Genomic DNA, 21271 nt, shown 5'->3' on the forward strand with positions numbered 1-21271 from the left:
TTATATATATTTATGTATATATATATAGTAACTATATTACTCCATGTAAGTATATATAATTATTACGCTATATATTTGGCATATATAATTACTATAATATATATAGTTTAATATGGTTATTTATTATATTATCACAGAATATCCTGAGTCAGAAGGGACCCACATGGATCACTGACATCCGAGTCTTAAATATATATATATAAATATATATATTATATATAGCAATTAACCCAGAATGTGATAACCCCCAGCTGTACTGGCCTCCCTCGGAGCCCTGCCCAGCTGGGGACCCGGGTGGCACCGAGCCAGTCCAAACCCACTAATTAGTGTCAGCCCGTTAGCCCAGTCCCTGGACTCCTGAGCCATTCCAAACCCACTAATTAGTGTCAGCCCGTTAGCCCAGTCCCTGGACTCCTGAGCCAGCCCAAACCCACTAATTAGTGTCAGCCCGTTAGCCCATTAGCCCAGTCCCTGGACTCCTGAGCCAGCCCAAACCCACTAATTAGTGTCAGCCCGTTAGCCCAGTCCCTGGACTCCTGAGCCATTCCAAACCCACTAATTAGTGTCAGCCCGTTAGCCCAGTCCCTGGACTCCTGGGGAGGGGCTGGTGACCTCGCTGCGCACGGGAGAGCCAGGGACAGGCTGGTCTGTAAAACCCAAAACAGCTCTGTGTCAGCAGCACTGGCTGGATCCATCCCGGGGCGGTTTTGGCCAGCAGATCCCCAGAGGGCTTTTGAAGGATGCTCAGAACCAAAGTCCATCTCAGCTGTCTGTTGCAGTTCAGTGGGTACCCTGCAGCTGGGCCCCACAGATAGGAATGTCCGAATGACCCTTAACCTTAGCTAGACCCCATTGGCTGAGTGCCAGATAGCTCCAGCCCCCCTAGACCCAGACCTAGATAAAAAACCTTCCCGCCATTGTTCGGTCTCTTTTCCTGCATACCACCAGAGAATAAACACCTGGAAAACGAGCCTCTCTCTCCTGGTTTCTGTGGCACTGCTCCTCTGAAGTCCCCAAGGCTGAGCTAGCAGAACAGTTTGGGGGGGGCTGAAAGAGGGCTCTGCCGCAGGTTGGCGCCCAACGTGGTCTTTTAAGAGTCCACGGACAGCTGGAAGTCCTGATTTCAGGATTTCAAAAGCATTTTGGGCTGTTCAGCTACCTTGTAACTTTTAGCAGCCTTTAAGGGGTTAAAAGTTAGGAGGAGAAGGTCGGGACCTCTTCTCTGCACCTAGAGAAGAGCCGGTCTGAAGCTGGGAACCCTAACTCCACCAGGACGACCCCACAGAGTCCGGGTAAGCCCCCCCGTTCGCGACCCGGGAGCGACCAGGGTGGGGTGGGACTGAAGTTAAAAGCGGCGGCGGGGAGAACGTAGGACCCAGGGCAGCCGCTTGTGGGGAAAAGTGGGCGTGTCTTTGTTCGGACCTCGGACCGGCGGGGAGCCGCTCCGACCCGAATAGCCCGAAAAATCGGGGGTGAACGAAACGGGGACGGGGAACCGAAGCCAGGGAAGGCGGCGGGACACCTCTCCCGAGCCGGGGAGACCGAAAAACCCTGCGGGAGGGACCCCCCGTGGCGGCGCGGCCCCCCCCCACCCCCCTCCCTTCTCCCCCGCGGCGGAGAGAAGGATATAGTCCTGCGTTAAGTTAGGGATAGAGAGTGAACAAAAAGACATCTAAAACAACAAGATGGGTGGAAAAATGTCAATTCTAGAGAAGAAAATAATTAAACACCTTAACGAAATTTTAATCAATGCTAAATTTTCAAAAAAGCTGATATCGGAATTCGTTTGCTGGCTAATAACAGAAATACCAGAATTTAATATTCAAGATATGAACTCAGTTTCCTTTTGGGATGAAATAGGACACACATTGACATTAAAAATTGAAGATGGAGAGGATAGGGCTTCTCAGTTTATTCCGATATTTTTACAAGCCCGAAAACAGCTTTTAGAAGCAGAAAAAAACACACAGTCAGAGGAAAAACCCCAGAGTAAACCAACACCAGATACCTCTGATCCTCCAAAGAAAAAAACAGCATCCAAATTATACCCCTCACTTATAGAGGGTTCTCCTCAGCATTCCAGTGAGCACATGGCAGAGGACAAAGAACACATTCCAACACCCCCCCAAAATTCTGGGAGTTTGCAAAACCCAGTCCTAAACCCTTATCTCTACCCCTATCCTTACCCATATCCCTACCCCTTCGGAGCACCTCCGCCCCTACCTCCCCCACCTCCTCTGTGCTTATCACCGGGTTACCAGGGAAACGGGGGAGGGGGAGGGGAGGGGGAGGCAGCCCGCACCACCGGCAGGGGGAGGGAACACAGGGACACAGGACAGGAGCAGCCTTTGCCCAGGCCCTGGGGGGAAGGTCAGAGCACAGATACCGACCCCGGGGAAGCTGAAACTGGAGATAGCTCAGACCTAGCTGCAGAGATTATTCCATCTGTTGCTCCTGTAGTTTATCTTGGGAGGAGAAACGGTAACAGAACCTACCAGCCACTCTCTTATCAGGATAAAAAAGAAGTCTGCAAAATTCAAAGAGAATTTGGCAGGTCTAGTGAAATTTTCAAAGGCATGATAAGAGCAACTTTTAATTCAAATGAAATGGTTCCCAATGATATTAAAGATTTATTCAGGTGCTTATTAACCCCTTCAGAATATGATTTATGGGATAGTTGGTGGAAAAACACTTTAACAACACTTTTACAGGAACTACAACAAAACCCTAATACAGCAAGTGACAATCAGGGAAATCCTTTGACAATGAGTCACCTGTATGGGGAAGGCGAGTGGCAAACTCCAGAGAAACAAACTAGAGCATTACCTAAGGAAATTCTAAATAGGATTTGCACAGCTGCACAAAAAACGTTTTATCAGTTACCAACCACGGAAGCTAAAAGCAGTTATGTTAAAATTAAACAGTTTCCTTTAGAACCTTTTTTGCAGTTTGTGGATCGTCTCAGAACACAGGTGGAGAGACAGGTATCAGACCCAGGGATACAAGCAGAACTGATCAAGGAGATGGCCTTAAGCAACGCGAATGATACCTGCCGGAGGATTATTTTAAGCTTACCTTTAGAACCACCTCCTACTCTTCCACAAATGATAGACGCTTGTACCAGGAAAGCAGCACTGCTTGGTAATCCTGACAGAAGTACAGGGACAGCGCATACGCAGCCTGCTGCAACAGAGATGCCTCGACAAAGGACGAATCCGAGGGCATCAGACCAACAACAACACCTCATTTGCCACCGGTGCAAGAAACCAGGCCACTTCGCCAGAAATTGTCCACAAAACCAGACACAGAAAAAGTTCAACAAACAAAAAAACTGACTAAACAGCGCGTTCCCGCGAACAATACAACTGCGCGCAAAGATATAAATGTAGCGGGACCCCCACGGGAGAACGCCACTCTCTCAACAGCTAAGGGGGAGGGCGGGACCCAGGGTGGGGGGGGGAGAAAAAAGAAAAATGTAGAAATTAATAAGAAACGGCAGCCGCCAGGCCGATATCACCTAGTAACTACTAAAGGTTTTCATTTCAGATCTACTGATTGGGAAGTCATTATAGTGGACCTGTCTAACAGCTCACAAAACCAGAAGGTTAACTCCATGGACCGTGAGTATTTTGTTCTTGGGGACACAGCACACACACCAATGGAAATTGAGATAGCTCCCATGAACACTAAGGGAAAAACAAAAGGTTTAATGCTTCTAGCCCGTTGTACACACCCACCATTCTACTTAGAAAAGGGGCAAATTATTGCCCAGGCTATTCCTGTTCCAGCAGATATCACTGCAGAAGGGAAGCCACCAGAAATTTACTGGGCAGAAGTGGTGGGAGAAGATAAACCTTCGATGGGATGTAACCTGGCCTGTGGAGCAGACCGCCTCCATGTGGAGGGGGTTTTAGACACAGGCTCAGACGTCACGGTAATACCTAAGACCATGTGGCCATCACAGTGGGAATTGCAACCTGTGGCAGGCAAAATTCAGGGTATAGGAGGTACCACCTTGGCGAAAATTTCAAAAAGCATGGTGCAAATAGAGGGACCGGATGGAAAAGTAGCCAGTGTCCGTCCATTCGTTGTAGATTACAAGGCACCACTGTGGGGGAGAGATACCATGTCCCAGTGGGGAGTCAAATTGGTCATTCCTAAGACACCCCAGGATTTTTAAAAATAGCCACTGTGAGGCGCCCCACTCACAAATTAAAATGGTTGGATAATACTCCGAAATGGGTGGCACAGTGGCCAATGAGTAATGAGAAACTCAAGGCGCTAGAGGAACTTGTGAAGGAACAATTGGCACAAGGGCATATAGAAGAGACAGATAGCCCTTGGAATTTCCCAATCTTTGTAATAAAGAAACCGGGAAAGGACAAATGGAGATTACTCCATGACCTTCGAGAAATAAATAAAATTGTAGAGGACATGGGACCACTCCAACCAGGGATGCCTAATCCAACAATGCTCCCTCGAGATTGGCAATTGGCTGTCCTAGATATCAAGGACTGTTACTTCCAAATTCCACTGCACCCTGAAGATGCCCCAAGGTTTGCATTCTCAGTTCCCACGGGCAATAGAGAGACACCAATGAAACGTTATCACTGGAAAGTTTTGCCTCAAGGTCTAAAAGTGAGTCCTTTCATATGCCAAAAATATGTAGCATCATTACTGTCTCCAGTACGTGCAGAGAGAAGGGATGCTATCATCCTCCACTACATGGATGACATACTTGTGTGTGCCCCCAAGGACTCAATACTCCAACACACGCTTGACCTAGTGGTTAAGGTTTTAACCTCTGCTGGATTTGAAATGCAGGAAGAAAAAGTTCAAAGGATGCCACCTTGGAAGTACCTGGGTTTGGAAATCACTGCAAGGACCGTTGTTCCGCAGAAATTGGTAATCGATTGTAACCCCAAGACACTAGCAGACCTTCATTCCTTGTGTGGGTCTTTGAATTGGGTAAGACCCTGGTTAGGTCTCACAAATGAGGAGTTAGGTCCTCTCTTTAAGTTATTGAAGGGGGAAAGGCGTACGGACTCTCCCAGGGAACTGACCCCAGAGGCAAAGAAGGCACTTGAAAAGGTACAGAAGGCCTTGTCAGAGAGACAGGCTCATAGGTGTGAGCCAAACACACCTTTTCAATTCATAATTCTAGGAAGGCCACCACATCTGCATGGCTTGATTTTTCAGTGGGTTAAGGGACAAAAAGATCCACTCTTGATCATAGAATGGGTTTTCATATCTCACCAAAGATCCAAGACCATCACTGAGCCACAGGAGCTCATGGCACAGCTGATTTGGAAGGCCAGGGTGAGATTGTGTGAATTGGCGGGTTGTGACTTTGCATGTATTCACCTTCCATTCAAAATTGCAGAAGAAGGGAAGGATTCTCCAGAGAAATTGACTAATGAAAAATTCGAGCATTTGCTCCAGAGCAATGCCAGTCTCCAGTTATCTCTGGATAGCTACAAGGGACAAATATCAGTCCATGCCCCGTCTCATAAGCTGTTTAATGAGGAATTTCACCTCCTTCCTCAGCAAAAGAGGAGCTCGAGACCACTCAAGGCTCTCACAGTGTTCACAGACGCATCCGGGGTGTCCCACAAGTCGGTGATGACTTGGAGAAATCCACAGACCCAGTATTGGGAAGCTGATGTGGAGTATGTGGAGGGATCTCCCCAGGTGGCTGAACTGGCTGCAGTGGTAAGAGCTTTTGAGAGATTCTCAGAACCAATTAATCTGATAACAGATTCAGCTTATGTAGCAGGGATAGTATCCAGAGCGGAGCAGGCAGTGCTCAAAGAAATAGACAATGAACAACTCTTTAATTTGCTCACCAAGCTGATTCATTTAATTTCCCACAGGGAGCACCCGTATTTCGTGATGCATGTGAGGTCACACACCGATTTGCCAGGTGAAATAGCAGAGGGGAATCGTCATGCAGACTCCCTTGCTGCACCAGTTGAGAAAGCACGTCTCCCTGATGTCTTCCAACAGGCAAAGCTAAGTCACCAGCATTATCATCAGAATGTGCCTGGCCTGGTTCGACAGTTCCAGCTAACACGGAGCCAGGCTCGAGCCATTGTGGCCAATTGTCCAAACTGCCAGCTTCAGGCTGTGCCATCGATGGGCGTAGGGGTTAACCCCCGAGGCCTTGGCAGCTGTGAGGTGTGGCAAACAGACATCACACACATTCCTAGTTTTGGTCGCCTAAAATATGTTCATGTAAGCATTGACACATATTCAGGCGCAATGTATGCTTCAGCTCATGCAGGAGAAAGGTCAGTGCATGCTAAGCAACATCTATTGCAAGCATTTTCTGTCTTGGGAGTTCCACGCACACTTAAAACTGATAACGGCCCAGCGTATGCTTCCAAGGAATTCCTAGAATTTGTCCAGCAGTGGGGAGTGGAACATAAGACTGGCATTCCCCACTCCCCCACAGGTCAAGCTGTGGTTGAGCGTGCTCACCAAACGCTCAAGAAGGTCTTAGACAGGCAGAGCAACTCCACAGCGTGGATGTCTCCACGGGAGAAGCTCTGTAAAGCCATGTTTACCATCAATTTTCTGAATTGTTCATTTGAAAACATGAGTCCACCAGTGACACGGCATTTTAACAGTGGTGAACAGTTCAAATTGTCTCAGCGTCCACCAGTGTTGATTAGGGATCCAGAAACTTGGGAAACCAAGGGACCCTATGAGCTCTTGACCTGGGGTCGAGGCTATGCATGTGTGACTACTCCCTCAGGCCCTAGGTGGATTCCACAGAAGTGGGTAAAACCTTTTATCCCCAAGAATCCAGGTCAGAAAGAAGGGGATGAGAAGCAAGCAGCCGATGCTGCAAAGAGAAGACGCCGTCGGACGGAGGAAGGAGATTCTTCCTAAGTGAACCTTCCGGCAGAAATAGAAATTTTAACATGTTCTGAAAATGTTTGTGTTTCCTTTTTAGAGAAAACATACCGTCCACTTAATCGTGGGATGAACCCCATCCAAGTTGTCATCTTGCTAATGCTGAACAGTGTGGTAGACACATGGATCATCCCTCAGCCACGCCAAAACGTCTGGGTAACCCTGGCTCAAACACTTCAGCAGGAAAATATATGCTTGTCCACGGCAGCAGCAAAGAATCCTATGTCCACCTGTCTGGTAGGGATTCCATTGCAGGCTGGAGAGTTTCCAGCGGCCTTGGATAAACATAAGTCCAATGAAATTCCAGAATCCACTCCCCGACCTCAACAAGAGCAACAGAAGCAGGTTGAGGAGAAGAGGAGACTCTTAGGGGAGTGGTTGCGGAATTTGCCTAAGGCAGGGCAGGAACCCCAAGAATTAGAGTTATTGGGATCCTCACCTGCAGTTTACTGCATGCATTTTTCAGGTCTCTCTCAAGTTTCTAACACTCATGAGTACCACGTTATAAAACAATATAGAGGAGAGTTTACTGCAAGAAGGTGGTGTCGTAACATAAGCCATATTGCAGTAGACAATCCATCACATTCTAGTCCCAAAAGTCTCCCTAAGGGATTGTTTTTGGTTTGTGGGGACAGAGCATGGGCAGGAATTCCATCTCGGCTTCTAGGAGGGCCATGTACCATAGGGCGGTTGTCTGTATTGACACCCAATCAAACTTTAATAGGGGAATGGACTCACAAGAACAAATCGGCAAATAAAATTCAAAAGAGGAGTGCAGATATTTTGGACCCAAATTGTAATGCAGATATTTTCCATTGGGCAAAGTCAAAAAGAGTTGCTGTATCCCTGTTCCTTCCGTGAGTAGCAGCAGCTAAAGCTCTAGGTGAATTGGGACATCTAGAGTGCTGGGTGGTCAAACAGGCAAATTTAACATCAACTGCCATCAGCTCCCTCCTAGAAGATGAGGAAATTACCAGACAGGCCACTCTGCAAAACCGTGCTGCTATAGATTTCCTTCTGTTACTACACGGACACGAATGCCAGGAATTTGAAGGACTGTGCTGCATGAACCTGACTGCAAAAGCTCCAAACATCCATGCTGCCCTTCGAAACATGAACAAGATGATAGGACAAGTGAAGCAAGAAACTGAGGATTGGTTCAAAGAACTGTTTAAGGGTGGGGGAATCACGGGATGGTGGATTTCTGTATTTAGAACAATTCTGTTATTTGTAATTATCCTTTTCCTTGTAACCATAGCGTTCGGGATATTGCGTCGCGTGATTTTCAGAGCCATCACAAATCTTATTTCTACCTCACAAGTCAATCACATAGAGTTGGCAAACCTAAAAAAGCATACCTACCCCAAGGACCGTAAGTGGTGGGGAAACCCGCGCTTAGGGTCCAAATGAATCAAATGTTCTTATAACCTTTTAAAACAAAAAAGAGGGAGGTGTTGCAGTTCAGTGGGTACCCTGCAGCTGGGCCCCACAGATAGGAATGTCCGAATGACCCTTAACCTTAGCTAGACCCCATTGGCTGAGTGCCAGATAGCTCCAGCCCCCCTAGACCCAGACCTAGATAAAAAACCTTCCCGCCATTGTTCGGTCTCTTTTCCTGCATACCACCAGAGAATAAACACCTGGAAAACGAGCCTCTCTCTCCTGGTTTCTGTGGCACTGCTCCTCTGAAGTCCCCAAGGCTGAGCTAGCAGAACAGTTTGGGGGGGGCTGAAAGAGGGCTCTGCCGCAGCTGTCCAGGCGGAATGGCCAAAGGAAGGCAGAGAGTGCTGACCCTCAGCCCAAGGCAAGGGGGACAGCCCAAACTCATCCGCCCGGCTGGCACAGGAGGGACGTTCCTGGCTGGCACATGAGGGACGTTCCTGTGTGCCTGTGCCCCAGCCAGCCACAGCTCAGGCCTGGGCTGCCCAAAGGGCTTTGGCTCTTTCCCAAATCTGGGAAAACCTCCAGGGAAGGAAGAAGAATCTCGGCAGAAGGATGTATCCTCCTGGGGATGCAGAGGCTTGCTAGAGGGGTGCCAGATGGGGCACAGGTCCCTACACGGGCTCAAAAAAAGTGTGGAAGTGGCACTCAGGGACATGGTTAGCGGTGGCTTTGGCAGTGCTGGGGGATGGCTGGATTCCATGGCCTTTGAGGGCTTTTCCAACCAAAACCATTCCATGGTTCTCTTTGGCCAGGCCAGAAGTTCTGTCCATCACGAGGAACAGAGGGACCCCTGCTATTCTCTCACAGACAAACACGCACATTCCTACAGGGATTTACATACAAAACAAGTACCCAGGACAGCCCAGGACACAGGTGAGCCCTGCTGAAGAGAGGAAGATCTTTCTCTGTTTGTTTTTTGGGGTACTATGAGAGCACCATGAAAACTTCAGACAGTTCAGTCAAAGGACACTGAACTGAGGATGGCTGCTGAGAGGGAACAACCCCTCATCCAAACTTCTCCACAGTCCACTGGGGAAGAGAGAACAGAAGAATCAGATTCATTTAACTTTGGTTTCCAGATCCTTTAAGCACATTAACAGCAGCTCTTGATGAAATAGGCAGAATTCTGCTGATATACACACAAGTGTGTATGTTTGTCCTTATAGGAACATTAATTAGTGTAACTCAAATACGTTCAAAAGGTTATTGAAGTAAAAGGATGGCTTTTATTTTTTTTTTTAATTAAAAAAAAAATTACCTGACTCTAGCAGCAAAGGTCACAAGTGGGTGGCTGCTGGCAAGACCACTGCTTCAGAGGGAATTCAGAGCAAAGCAACCTCTTGGGTACTCAGAAACTGCCCATAAACGGGGAACCCCCCCAGTTTACTGCAACGGTGTGTTTATGTGGCACAATCCAGGGAAAAGCCCCAGCACAGGCACTGCCTGAGAGCAGAATTTTCTGTCTGCTCTGTATCCCACATCCATCTGCATGTGATGGGATTACCAGGGACCAGAGAGCCACATGCAGTGACATCCTCAGTCAATAAAGAGCATTTCCAGCAGCAAACTGGATTATGGGCTGGGCAGGGCAGAGGGATGGGCTGTCCCAGCCAGATTAACGCCTGGTGGCTCCTCAGGCACGTCACTGACCTTGTTCTTGCCTCCCAAGTCCTGCTTCTGCAGAAGGGGATCGACCACCCTGTCACAGCTGTCTGAAAACACTTTCCTACAGCTCCCCTGGGAGCCCTGGGGGGTTTCAGAGCACTCGCCCTCCCCTGTCCCTCGTGCTCTCACGCTGGCCAGGGATGGGGCCAAGGCTGAGCAAGGCTGGTGGCCCCAGCACGGCGCCCTGAGCATGGCCCCAGAGCTGCTGGCAGCTGACAAATGCACTTGGGACAGTCCCCGGCACCTCAGTAGACCAGCAGTGGCCACAGGGAGGAGTCCAACCCCAGCACCAGCCCTAGGAATGGCTGCAGAAACTGTTTTACCTTGCATGGGTGTGGGTCAACCCCGTACGTCTCCAGAGTCTGGGCTTTCCTGAGGAAATTCAGCTCTGAAGTAGCTGGTGTCTGCCCACTGCAGGAGGGAAAAACCAGGGAAAAAAGAATGTTCCATGGCAGGCAGGAAGGTGAAAGGCAGCTACAGGGATTCTGTTAACGATGAAGCATCAGCCTCTGCACATTCCCTTTACATTTTTACAGGATCAGCAGGAGCCCAGCACTGAAGCCTGGCCCATCCTCTCCTGCCAGCCACATCCACAGGAGCCACGCTGAACTGGCAGCACTGGGAAGAGTCAAAGGGCATCTGCCAAATTTAGGGATGAATTCCCTAAATCAGGGGGGAAGGAAAGGGGAGCTCGGTGGCAGAGGGCAGCAGCCCCTGGCACATAAGGACACAGCTTTGATGGGTTTTTGGGAAGTTAAACCCACTTCCCTCCCTGGGAATCCTTCAGGACACAGCTCCAGAGGCACCAGCAGTGCTGTGGGATAATGGGGATTGCTGATGGTCCCTACACCTCGTGTCCCTGGAGAGGGGTGAGGGCAGCAGGGGTTTATGAGGGTCTCTGTCCCTGTGAAGGTCCCCTGGGCTGTGCTGGCTGAGGCAGGAGCAGGTCCCAGCTGGATGTGACACATGAGTGACAACCCCAAACGGGGACAGAAGTGCTCAGGGCGTCACCGACCCTGCAGCTCCCCTACCTCAGCTCCGACTTGTGGATCTCCGCAATTTTCCTCTCCAGCTTCTCCGAGTGTTTGGGGAAGAACTGGAACTTGGAGCTGTAGCCTTCTGGGTGCTTCCCCGGGTCATAGTCCCCAATCTCAGCTGGTGGGAGACAGATCCAGTGGGGAAGAGCAGCAGGAGCAGAGCACAGTGTGCTTCAGCCCCCAGCCCGGGAACGCCGCTCCAACCCCGCTGCCTTCCCCCTGGGAGGGATCCTTTGCCAGGCGTTGACTGCATCCACTTCATTTTGTTGTTTGTGTGGCAGTCACCATCCCAAATTTATTAATTCCTCAAGCTGCAGGAGCAGGCAGGAGGGCAGGGGCTGGATGAGCCCAGGGCTGCCCTTGGGGACACCGTGCCCCCTGTGCAGGTGTGGCCTTGCAGGTGAGAGCCCAGCACCATCCTCACCGTGCCCCAGCCCAGCCCAGCCCAGCCCAGGTGGGTGCTGTTGGCGTGGCAGGTGCAGTGACCTGCTGTCAGTGCGAGAAGGGCAGGGGTCCCTGGCAGGAAAAGGGAATTCCTGCTGTCCCAGAGCCTCACCCTGCAGGATGTAGGCAGCCAGCAAGGCGGCGTCCGACGTCTTGCACAGCAGCCGGCCGTGGTACAGATCCCTCTTGATCTGCAGGAAGACCAAGTACCTGGGCACAGGAGGAGAGTCTCTTTATCAGGCACAATTTAATTTACCCAAACAGCCCATTCAGACATGGAATACCTGCCACCAGACACTTCCTCTGACACGTCTCTCCCAGCAGCCCAACCTGGCACTCACTGGGCTGACCCTGGCCAAGGTCTCATGATCTAGAGCCCACCAGGGCCTGCTGCATTTCCCCTGGGTGTTCAGCTTCCCCATAATGTGATTTTCTCCCTCCCAAACTTTGTGTCCTTCTAGGTCTCGGTGTATGCACCCACGTCCCTCCTCCGTGCTCGCTGCATCACCCAGGCCAGCTGCCTCCTGTGCGCCCCATCCCTGTCTCTGTGCCCAGTAAAGGACAAACTATGTGGGAAAAATTACACATTCCAATAAATTTAAACCTAAGTAACATTTCGGGCTGCGTCATGTGGCGCTTGGGAAAACCTTTAGCTGGTAAAACACAAGTCATGGAGTGAAGGAGCAAAATGGAGTGCTCAGAAATGAATTTAAATAACCAGACTTGCACTCTGCAGTCCTCGGTCACGCCTCATTGCTCAAATCTGAGTTTATGATGAGGTAAACCATTAATTTTCACAGATAAAGCATATTAAAGAGAAATCTTGGTATTAAAGTGGACTCAGTCCAGGGAAAAGTGAATTTTAAGCCCAGGTTCCAGCTGCAGCTGCAGGCACACCTCAAAGGGCAGCGAGCAGGGGCAGCTCACCTGCATGGGGACCTCAGCCTGGACCTGTGGGGGTGACAGAAGGCAGAGTTAGATCAGGTTTTGGGAGGAAATTCTCTGTATTGCACCCCCTGCCATGGGCAGGGACACACCAGACCAGGCTGCCCCAGAGGCAGAGCCTCACCACCCTGGCAGAGAAGAATTTCTTCCCCATAGCCCATCTCAGCCTGCCCCTGGCACTGGGAGGCCATTCCCCCTGGCCTGGCACTGCAGACTCTTGTCCCAGGTCCCTCTCAGATCCCGTGGGAGGGACACTTTGGCCCCGGAGGGCTCCCAGATGTCCCCACAGAAGGTGCCAGCTCAGAACCCTCCGGTGGAGGCTCCAGCCCAGCTGCCCCGGGGGCCAGGGCTGCTGGGGATCCACAGCTCCTTTCCAAAGCTGCTGCGCTGGCTCCGCGGGGCTCTCGTGTCCTTCCTCCTGGCAGGAAGAGCAGCAGAAGAGCCCCTAAAGATAGAAACTCAGGAGAGGCTGTGCTGGCAGCTCCCGCAGCGCCTCTCCCAGCGCTGCTGACGTCAGAGGGACACGGCTGGCTGCTCGCAGGGCATCTCAGGGGGCCTGAGGCACTCAAACCCTTCCTGCAGGCCGAGCACGGGGAGGACACCCCGAGCTGGGGACATGCTCGGGCAGGGCTCCAGTGCCTGCTGCTGAAGTGGAGGAGGCTGAGCAGCAGCGGCTGAGTGACGGAGCTGGGGCCGTGATCGGAGTGCTCTGCTCTGGGATGTGGGTCTGGAACTGACTGCACCCAAAGACCAAGCCTGGGGCTTTGATCATGGAGCCCAGGAGTGGCTCAGGCAGGAAAGGACCTTAAAGCCCATCTCATTCCGCCCCTGCCATGGCAGGGACACCTCCCACTGTCCCAGGCTGCTCCAGCCCCCGTGTCCAGCCTGGCCTTGGGCACTGCCAGGGATCCAGGGGCAGCCCCAGCTGCTCTGGGCACCTGTGCCAGGGCCTGCCCACCCTCAGCCTGTGCTCCCCACCAGGCACGGCGGCTCCAGGTGCTGACCAGCACAGGTGGGGACTCCTGTGCTTTTCCCCCCAGCAGGAACAATCCCAAAGCATCCGGGCTGCTTGGGAAATCCCAGTGGCTGTTGCTGTTTCCTCACTACAAAACGAGCTGTCCGTGTGCTCCTGCCCCGGCCAAACCCCCGCTGCTGGGGCTGGCCAGGCGCCCACGCAGTGCCCGTCCTCACCTGGTGATCTCCTCCTTCAGCGCCGCGGGGTCCGTGGGGTAGAACTTGACACGGAAGCACATGGTGAAGGGGGGCTGGGCTGCAGAGAGCAGGGACAGTGTGTCACCAGAGGGCAGGGCTGTCCCCTTCACCCCTGCACCACCCCTCGAGCCAGGTCCAGCTCGGGTCTCACCTGCCTTGTTCCCCCAGACTGCCCTGGGTGAGGAGGGGGCAGACACTCCTCACTGCAGTGGCCATGGCAAGGGCAGATGTCCCTGACAAAGCCCTGGGGAAGTGCCAGTGGCTCTGGCTACCCACCACCCAACCACTCCCCGCTCCCAAATGTCACTTCCTCACCCCATCACTCCTGCCCCGCTCTCCGTGGAGGCTGCTGCCCTGTGCTGCCTGTGGCTGCCCTGGGGCTGGTGGGGATAATCCTGCTCTCAGCTCACCAGAACGGCTTCTGGGGGAGCTGTTCCTGGGAGAGGGACTGGGAACTGAGCCCCGAGGGGACAGGCTGGAGAAAATGGGAATACATCTAAGATGGAAGGAGCAGAATCTGCCCAGACCTCCTGCAACACTCACCCCGCATCTGCTTCACAACCGACTTGGTAAACTCCAGCCAATGCTGAAAGGAAAAGAAGGCAATTAAAGCCTGACAGCCATGACTGGATAAGGTGGGGAGGATGAGGAAGAGGAGGGTCTTGCTCTGGGTGAGAAAAGCCACCTGACTGTGGGTGAGTGGCCCTGGAAGGGAGCTGGGGGAGCAGCAGGCTCAGGCCGGTCCTGTCCGCAGCGAGGGAGCAGCTCCGTGCCCAGCTCCTGGCTCACATGGGTTGCTCCCTGTGACAGAGAGGCAGAGGAGCCCTGGGAGCAGGAATTGGCCTTTCTGTGGCTGGCGCTGATCGCTGGGGAGCACAGCACAGGCTGCCATCCACAGCTGTGCCTGCGAGCCTCAGGGCCCTAAGGGCAAGGAGGGACTGAAGGGGCCCCGGAGCTCGTTCTGCACCAGCCCTGTTGAGCCCAGGGCAGGGCAGGGGCATTCCCACAGCCCTGGCGTGGGGATCCAGCCCATCCATCCGTGCCTCTGTGCCCATCCACTGCCCGGGGCCGGCAGGATACGGACCCGAGCCGGGAGCTGGGTCAGGCCGGTTCCTGCTCTCACTCTCCATTGCCCAAGGCAGCGCTCGAGCGCTGGATCCTCGGCACGGAGCTGTCCGCACGGTCCAGTCTCGGCGTTGAAACGTGAATCTGTGCTAGAGATGGTCCTGCTGACCCGCTGCCGGGGGACCTGGCTCCTCGCTTCACAACAGCACCGCGTTCTCTCGCTCTGCGGGCTCCGGGATGGCTCAGCCCCGCGCCGGGTCCCGGGAGCGGGGAGAGCCCGTCCAGCGCACACATCCCGGCTCCCGCCGGGGCTCTTGGGGAGCCGGCACACCGGGGCTGCTCCGGGGTGCATCCCAGACCCCTCCCTGGGGGCTCAGGGGGCCGTGAGTAGATCCCTGTCCCCTGGGCAAAGGAATGGCGCCACCGGAGCACCCAGAGCTCACCCAGGGTGGGGGAGAGCTGCTGGGGAGGAGCCCCTCACCACTGCCTGCTCCTGATGTTGTTCCAGGTCTCACTCTGGTTTCCAGCTGCAAGGGCAGGCCTGAGCCCGCTGCCCCCGCCCGGGCAGGGGGGGCTCTCTCTCACCCTTTGCTTGTCGGGGTCCACAAAGCGGATGCCGAAGTAATCCTTCTCCAGCAGGTTCAGGTGGTGGCACAGAAGGTCGAACAGGTACTGGCCCTTGGCATCTCTCTGCAGGACAAAGAGACTCAGTGACAGCACAGGGGGCGGTGGGGCCGAGCTTGGGGGATGTGTGTGAGGGGTCTGGAGCTCGTGGAGTGACACCAAGGACAGCGCAAACCCCACACAGCTCCCTGAGTGACATTTTCGGCTCCGGAGCCATCTCCCATCCCACCTGAGGTGCAGCTGGGTCGGTTATGCCCCATAAGAAGGGATGAAAACCCCCAGGCCCAGGTGAGAACGTTCCGATACCTCCCCGGGAGGAAGTTTCACACCTGAGCCGGCTCTGCAGGAGAGATCATCGCCCTGATTAAAAGCATTATCCCCCTGCAGGATCTGCTTCGCATCGGGCTCTTCTCATCTGTCTCCACACCCAGCTCGTTGCTGAACAAAGGTCGCTTTGTGCGGTCAGCCCCCGGCGGTGGCCGCTCATCCCCTCTGCCCCCGGGCTGCTCCTGTGCAGGGATTTGGCCACCACACCCCCAAAACTCTCCTCCTCCCCTTCGACTGGGGGCTTCAAACCCCTGCTGCTTCGCAAGTGGCCCGTCGTTTGAGTGGTGAGCGCCTCACATCCCGGTTCCCCCCGCCGGAGCTGCCGGTGTTTCACTCGCCGGCAGCCCCGGTGTGCGAGCAGCCGCTGCGCATCTCCGCGGATCAAAGGCTGCTCCTGACAGCCGCGCTGCTCTGCCTTCCCACAAACACCGCGAACACATCGCTTCCTGACAAATACACGGAACGCGCGCCTCATCTGATCAAATACGTGCGTTATCTGATCAAGCGGCGGCTCAGCAGCCACAGACTGCAGGGGGGGAAGCCCACGGGACGCCAGGAGCCCGTGCCGGGGCTCGGTGCCGCACGGGGAGCGTGTTTGTGTGTAAATGAAGAGGGTTTCACGGCGGCGGCGATGCTGGCACCGCGTGCCCCGGGACCCGGGCCGGCAGCACCGGCGGGATGCCAGGCGGGACCCGGCGGGTCTGAGCGGCCCCGGCTCGCAGCCGGGAGCCTGGCCCGTGCCGAAGGCGATCACGGGCACTGAGGATGGAAAAGCCCTCCGAGACCATCGAGGACACCCCCAGTCCATGGCCCAGGTGCCACATCCACACGGCTTTAACTCCCTGCGGGGATGGGCACTCCAGGGCTGCCCTGGACAGTGGAGAGCCCTTAGCACCAAGGAGTTCTCCCATTGTCCAGCCTGAGCCTCCCCTGGCCGTTCCCTCCCCTCCTGTCCCTGTTCCCTGGGGGCAGAAACCCGACCCTTTCGGGGTCCCTCCTTTCAGGGAGCTGGAGGCAGTGAGGAGGGCCCCCCTGAGCCTCCTCTTCTCCAGACCCTTGCCCAGCTCCGGCTCTTCTCTGGACACGGTGCAGCAGCGGCACGTCCTGGAGCGAGCACCGGCGTTTTGGAGCTGCTGCTGCAGCCCAGCCGAGCAGCCCCGCTGCTGGCCCGGCCCTGCAGAGGATCCACGGAGCTCAAACTCCTGAATCATTCCCATCTAGATCCCAAGGAAAGACTGCCAGACCCACCTGGAGCCACTGCTGCAGGAGGGGAGGGGCTGATTCCACATCCCTAGCATCCTGTCCCTCCCCAGAGCAAATCTCACAGTGATGTGCTCGAGGCTCCTCTCCCTTCCCCTGCCCCAGACCAGCACGGAGTCTGCAGAATGCGTTCCTCTGCAATCTTCACAGAGGAATTGCAGGGAAGGACAAGGCAGACACCCCCCCAGTGCCTGGAATCTGGTGAAAGTGTGAAACCACGGATGGCATTACAGGGAAAATGCTCCCTCTTTGATCTCTCTAACTTGAATTAAACATATTCTAAATTAATCATTAGCAGAATGTCTTTCAGGAAATTATCTGAACTGCCTTTACAAATCACGACTTAAAAGAGCCCCCATTGCATAACACTGGCTTAAATATTCCATGTTTGGATCTTTACATGTTCTTATAAAATGAGACTCCTGTCTGTCTGCAGGCTTTTGAGGTCAGCCTTCTGGGGTGCCCAGGCTGATGGAGACCACGGGCAGCTGCTGGCACAAGCTGGGATGCCACGTGCCAGGCTGGCACCGAGGGCTTGCTCCGAATGCCAACACCTGCCAAGTACTGCCAGTGTCTGAAGGTGCCTCCAAGGGAGCCAGGGAGGGACTCTTCATCAGGGACTCTAGTGACAGACCGGGGGGAATGGCTCCCACTGCCAGAGGGCAGGGATGGATGGGATATTGGGAATTGGGAATTGTTCCCTGGCAGGGTGGGCAGGCCCTGGCACAGGGTGCCCAGAGCAGCTGGGGCTGCCCCTGGATCCCTGGAATATCCCAGGCCAGGCTGGACAGAGCTGGGAGCACCTGGGACAGTGGGAGGTGTCCCTGCCGTGGCAGGGGTGGGATGGGAGGAGAGTTAAGGTCCCTTCCCAAACCAGTCTGGGATTCTGTGATTCTGACTTAGGAGCCCCTGAGGAAGTGCAGCGAGCTGAGCCCCACACATCTGGCTGCCCCGCCAGACACATCTGGCTGCCCTAGGGCAGCAGTCACTGCTGATAACCCCAAAGAAGCGAGACTGGAGCACCCCAGGGGTGGGCTGGGCTGCAGGGGACAGCTGGGATGACACCCACCCTGTCACCCTCCCTGCACCCTGGGTGGCACATGTGGAGCTCCTGGGGACCTGCCAGGGCCACTGAGCCCCGGGGCCAGCAAGCCCCAGGGCCACGTCACTGCTCCTACCTGCTGCTCTGGCCAGGCTGGGGGGGCTGAGGGACAAACCCTGCTGAGGGGGACACTGCTGGGGCCAGGGTCCATCATCCCCCTCTGCTTGGCACAGCCCTTCGGAGCCCCGCAGCACCTCCCCAGGTACCTGAGGAGGGTTAACCTGTCTGCAGCAGCTGCACCCTGAGATTCCCTGCGCCAGGGGCTCCCCGATGGCCGTGGGAACGAGCTCTTCCAGGGAAGAGATCCCTTCAGGATCCCTTCCCATGAGGGAAACAGGGCAGGCTCTATGGGCCGCAGGGGGACCCTGCTGGGATTTTCCCGTGGCAAACGCACCTGTGTGATGCAGGTGATGGGAACGCCTGTACCAGGGATGTGGGGTCTCAACACGCTCAAGAGAAATCAGCAAACCCCATCTGGGACCCACCTGGCCCTTGATGTGCATCCCAGTGCTGCCAGCCCAGCATCCCAGTCCCTCCCAGTGCAGAGGAGCCCGAAGCGATCAGCACGCCCAGCAGCACCTCCAGGAGGGTGCACAGGACGTTCCTGCAGGAGCCTGGGGCTCAGCACAGCTCCTGCAGGAGCCTGGGGCTCAGCACAGCTCCTGCAGGACTCTGGGGCTCAGCACAGCTCCTGCAGGAGCCTGGGGTTCAGCACAGCTCCTGCAGGAGCCTGGGGTTCAGCACAGCTCCTGCAGGAGCCTGGGGTTCAGCACAGCTCCTGCAGGAGCCTGGGGTTCAGCACAGTTCCTGCAGGACCCTGGGGCTCAGCACAGCTCCTGCAGGAGCCTGGGGTTCAGCACAGCTCCTGCAGGAGCCTGGGGCTCAGCACAGCTCCTGCAGGAGCCTGGGGTTCAGCACAGCTCCTGCAGGAGCCTGGGGCTCAGCACAGCTCCTGCAGGACCCTGGGGTTCAGTACAGCTCCTGCAGGAGCCTGGGGTTCAGCACAGCTCCTGCAGGAGCCTGGGGCTCAGCACAGCTCCTGCAGGAGCCTGGGGTTCAGCACAGCTCCTGCAGGAGCCTGGGGTTCAGCACAGCTCCTGCAGGAGCCTGGGGTTCAGCACAGCTCCTGCAGGAGCCTGGGGTTCAGCACAGCTCCTGCAGGAGCCTGGGGTTCAGCACAGCTCCTGCAGGAGCCTGGGGTTCAGCACAGCTCCTGCAGGACCCTGGGGTTCAGTACAGCTCCTGCAGGAGCCTGGGGTTCAGCACAGCTCCTGCAGGAGCCTGGGGTTCAGCACAGCTCCTGCAGGAGCCTGGGGTTCAGCACAGTTCCTGCAGGAGCTTGGGGTTCAGCACAGCTCCTGCAGGAGCCTGGGGTTCAGCACAGCTCCTGCAGGAGCCTGGGGTTCAGCACAGCTCCTGCAGGAGCCTGGGGTTCAGCACAGCTCCTGCAGGAGCCTGGGGTTCAGCACAGTTCCTGCAGGAGCCTGGGGTTCAGCACAGCTCCTGCAGGATGCTGGGTGTGAAGCAGAACCAGGTTGTGGGGGCACTGGGCCCTGCAGCTCTGGCACACACAGCAGCCCAGGGGACTGCCAAACTTCAAGAATATTAAAGTAACCTTGCATTCTTTGCTTTTCTAAGCTTCTCAGCCAAAATTAGGGTCATCCACAGATAGAAAAATAAACGGAAAAAAAAAGATATTTAAAAATAGCAGCTCATCTGCAAACGAACAGAGGGCTCAGTTCAGGCAGGAGCCTCCAGTCCCAGCCCAGGGACAGCCCTGCACTGAGGATGAGCTCGGCTCTGTCCCAAGGTCCAGGCTGCAGAGATTGGTGGCACTGCCGTTTCCCAGAGCATTCACCCCGTGCCACGGCGGGGCTGTTTCAGTCCAGCTCTCAGGCAGGTGTGGCACAGCACCAGCCCCAAAGCCTTGGAAACGTCCGCACTTCCCAGCCCGGCCCCAGCCCCGCTGCCACCTCCACAGCACCCAGCCAGCCCCTGCAGCACCCCCGTGCCAGACCCCAGCCCCAGCCCAGCACTGCCGCTCCTGGGGCTCACATGCCACGTTCCCGCCCAGCTGCTCCACGGATTAAGCCCAGGATTTACAGAAGCAATAGAAGCAGCTGAAAGTGGCTCCTTCCTGCGTTATTTGGGTTGGAAATCTCCTTGTGGGCTGCCCACTCGTCCCTGCTTCCTGAGCTTAGGAGGAGATTATTTTTTTAAAGGAAACTGTCAAAAAAAGTCTATTTTACAAAGTGAAGTTTAAGCTTAAGTCTCTTTGGCAGCAACATCTGAGCTGGGAGAGATCAAAGACCCTCCAGTTCCACTGCCAACATGAAGAGATTCTCACCAGCAATTTGACTGCAATATTGTGGTTTAAATGCTTCATTTTCCAAGTTCAGCACCGTGCTGTACGAGCCCAGGATTTATCATCCCTCGGACAAAGTTAATGTTGGCTCTGCAGGCAGGGCCAAGTCCTCCTGACTGACAGCTCTCAGCCCTCACCGTGAGCCAGAGCCTCTGCTAAGCCCTGGAATGAGCAGGAAATGGGCAAAAATAGGCCTGAGAATATTCATTTCCAGGCAGGGTATAAGCAGCCCTGAAATCCACGAGGAGAGCTGGAGCAGGGGGACCCCTTTCCCAGGGCCCCAGGAGGGGCTGGGGGCTCCCCCCAGGGCAGGGGAGGGGTTCCCAAGGGAGAGGACAGGGCTGGGGCTATGCCTGCACCTCCTGGCGAGTGGGGCAGGAGAGAGATCCGGGACTGAGGGGAGTGCAGGTGGGTGGGAAGGGGCCTTAGAGACCCCCCCTGCCATGGCAGGGACACCTCCCACTGTCCCAGGCTGCTCCCAGCCCTGTCCAGCCTGGCCTTGGGCACTGCCAGGGATCCAGGGGCAGCCACAGCTGCTCTGGGCACCTGTGCCAGGGCCTGCCCACCCTGCCAGGGAACAATTCCTAATTCCCAAAATCCCATTGAACACTGCCAGTTTGAAGCCATTGCCCCTTGTCCTGATAGGATGACAAGAAAAGATGCTATGGGAGCCACGGGTGAAGGCAGAACCTCAGGGGATTGCCCACCTGCCCACCAGAGCCCTGGCCACCCGGGGAGACTCGGAGGAAGGCAAAGGGCTTTTACACAACTCAGTGTAATCCTGTTATATTTATAGCATATGCATTTCGGTATTAATTCCCTGTTATCTCTAATCCTTCCTCCTCGCTGACACAGTCATTTCTG

At 54.8% G+C, this 21271-nt stretch overlaps 1 protein-coding gene across 2 annotated transcripts in view; it reads right to left on the reverse strand.

Annotated features, from left to right (window-relative positions):
* FRMD5 (FERM domain containing 5) overlaps positions 1-21271 on the reverse strand; it is a 74492-nt gene that overhangs the window by 10371 nt on the left and 42850 nt on the right. For both annotated transcript variants that reach the window (XM_068203456.1, XM_068203455.1), the window contains exons 2-7: positions 15315-15419; positions 14208-14250; positions 13644-13722; positions 11620-11717; positions 11058-11181; positions 10350-10437 (exon numbers count right to left, since the gene is read on the reverse strand). In XM_068203456.1, the coding sequence (XP_068059557.1) occupies positions 10350-10437; positions 11058-11181; positions 11620-11717; positions 13644-13722; positions 14208-14250; positions 15315-15419 (537 nt within the window). The remainder of the gene's footprint in view (positions 1-10349; positions 10438-11057; positions 11182-11619; positions 11718-13643; positions 13723-14207; positions 14251-15314; positions 15420-21271) is intronic.

Source organism: Anomalospiza imberbis, chromosome 13 (genome assembly GCF_031753505.1).
Source record: "Anomalospiza imberbis isolate Cuckoo-Finch-1a 21T00152 chromosome 13, ASM3175350v1, whole genome shotgun sequence".
In the NCBI taxonomy this organism is placed as follows: domain Eukaryota; kingdom Metazoa; phylum Chordata; class Aves; order Passeriformes; family Viduidae; genus Anomalospiza; species Anomalospiza imberbis.